This window comes from Bidens hawaiensis, unplaced genomic scaffold (assembly GCF_021521415.1).
Source record: "Bidens hawaiensis isolate Kalapana, Puna unplaced genomic scaffold, B.hawaiensis_p1.1 tig00070707_1, whole genome shotgun sequence".
NCBI classification, from domain to species: Eukaryota; Viridiplantae; Streptophyta; class Magnoliopsida; order Asterales; family Asteraceae; genus Bidens; species Bidens hawaiensis.
Window position 1 is genome coordinate 38,341 of NW_027502414.1, and position 2,539 is coordinate 40,879.

The following is a 2,539-nucleotide window of genomic DNA, read 5'->3' on the forward strand; positions in this document are numbered from 1 at the left end:
CACTTAATTTCATGTATCCATTGCTGGCTATAGTTCTATGTTCTTGTCTTGTTGTTTAAAATATTGTGATTTATACGGATTCTGATACGTACCTTTTTTCCTACACACTTCACGAATTTATAAACGCTTTTCATTGATTTGCAAGTTCTGATATATTTTGCCGAACACATGTTGCCTGAAAATTGTTAAGACTGACTGGACTTAGGTTGATTAAAAAATTTGTGATTTATACGTATCAAGATATATTTTTGCCTTATATTGATTATTGACCCTTGATTCGGTCCATTACTCTGCTATAAACTACGTGTTCTTTTGTTGCTGCAAATTGTACGTTAGGGTGATTGAATTGAGGTTCATGAAAAGTGTTTATTTGGATAGATTGTGATATTTAATGTTATAAAATCGATTTGAGGTTTATTTCTATGCCAAACACATGTACTTGTCTTGCTTTTGAACTTGAGGTTCCTGAACTAAGGCGTTTGATTATAAATCTGATAAGAAAGTGTTATTATAACATAATCGGTTGGTTTTACATGTTTGATTTGCTTTGTGAATTTTGAAGTAACGATGACATCAAAATCAAAATCCAATGGACAAAAAAGCAAGAAGTTGAAGGCCGAGGTTCGGAAATATTCCAAACAACCACGGCAAGATAAAAAAACAGCAAGAAACTGGTTGGAGCTTCCATCTGACATAATGGTGAACATACTCCAAAGGATTGGTGTGGATGACATACTTCATAACGCCCAAAAAGTATGCACAGCCTGGCATGAAATCTACAAAGACCCTGCTCTGTGGAGGGTCGTTTGTTTGAACAAATTTTCCGCTAAATTTAGAGATGTGAGAAAATGTTTGCAGATGTGTAAGCATGTTGTCGATAGAAGCCAAGGCCAGTTGGTCGACTTAACCCTCATTGGTTTTTGCCATGACAAGCTTCTTCAGTATGTTGCTGATAGGTATGCAATCACATGGATTTGTTAACATCTTACAATATAAAACTTTTCATTTACAGTTTTTCTATAAGCAAAATGTAACGAAATCTCAAATATTTATACTATTATGGTTGATAAAAATTGTTTCTTTTTTAGAAAATATGTCTTGCAACTTTTTCCAAACTTGTTTTATTAGTTAGAGAGTGTTTTGGTATTTTAATGTAACTTGAATGTTTGTGTAATAGTTGACATGTGGACTAATTTTTTATTCATATGTATAATCTAGGGTTTGTTAGTAGTATCAGGTCTTAAGACTGATAATTACCATATGGGACCGGATCTGCTAACACTTTTTGTTAGAAAATATTTTAATAAAATATCTGATGTGTTTCTGTTTCCCTTCTGTTCACAGATCAAGTCAGCTTAGACGTTTAGAACTCGTATACTATATTTCTAATATAGATGGTATCACTAGTACTGAAGCTTTCAAGAAATTATCATCACTGGAAGAACTCAGCCTTGTAAGAACAATGGTCAAGGAAGTGAATATTGAAGATGTTGGGCGTTATTGCCCCCTGCTAAAGACACTGAAACTGAACGAAGAGGGATTTAGATTCAAATTAGTTAGGGACGATGTGGATGTTCAGAATGAGATTTCCTTAGCAATTGCGGAAAACCTACCTCAGTTGACTCACCTTGAACTCGTTGGTAACTGCATACAAAACATTGGGTTGGAGGCGATTCTGGATGGTTGTTATCACCTTGAATCGCTTGATTTGCGTGGGTGCATGGGCCTTGATCTAACAGGGGACTTAGGGAAAATATGCTCACAACAAATTAAGTATCTGAGACTTCCTCATGAGTCTTTTAAACCCTATGATGATGTGGAAGTGAATAGGATGTTGTATGCTTTGATCATGGGGATGGAACCAGCTTAGTAAGTTGTTGTAGGCGATTCTGCTAATGATTTCTCAAATTTTAGGAAACTTGGGTAACTTCTAAAGATGCTTGTTCTGGGAATTAATATGCATTTCTTATGACTGTTTGATTGCGGTTGTCCGATGAGAATAGGTTATTTAACAATGTGAAACTGTGGTTTAGTTTATGCATAGGAGTGAGTGTCATTTCTAAATATGATGTTTGGTTTCTTAATTATATCTAGGTTTAACAAGACCTCACATATATTCTGCTCTTACTATTATTTATTATTTTTCTATACATGATCAACGGTACTTTGTTGCTTCAATGAAAAGGATATTTGTATGTTTAAACTGGACGGATTAGTTAAACCGAATCAAATAAGCCAATCGACCAGTTTGAGATTTATATTGTTTGATTCACCCTATGCCTCAAAAAGAACTAGGTCTAATGTTGGTTTATGGTGTGGAAATTGACACCTGTTGTATAAATACTTAAAAAAATATAAAATAAAATTCTTTATATTAAATTAATATATATATATATATATATATATATATATATATATATATATATATCTACTATATATAAAGAGGGAGTGAAGGACCTCTTAAAAGTTAAGAGGTCCAACAAACATTGCTAAGTTTACAAGTCTTAATGCATGTCTTAATTTCTTTTTAAGGGTAAAG

At 33.3% G+C, this 2,539-nt stretch overlaps 1 protein-coding gene across 1 annotated transcript; it reads left to right on the forward strand.

The window, feature by feature from the left end:
• The first annotated feature begins 567 nt into the window (after positions 1–567).
• LOC143605665 (putative F-box protein At4g05475) lies at positions 568–1,870 on the forward strand. Its single transcript, XM_077081695.1, has 3 exons — positions 568–753; positions 859–956; positions 1,345–1,870. The coding sequence occupies exons 1-3, from the start codon at positions 568–570 to the stop codon at positions 1,868–1,870; spliced, it is 810 nt and encodes a 269-aa protein (XP_076937810.1).
• Positions 1,871–2,539: the final 669 nt, after the last annotated feature.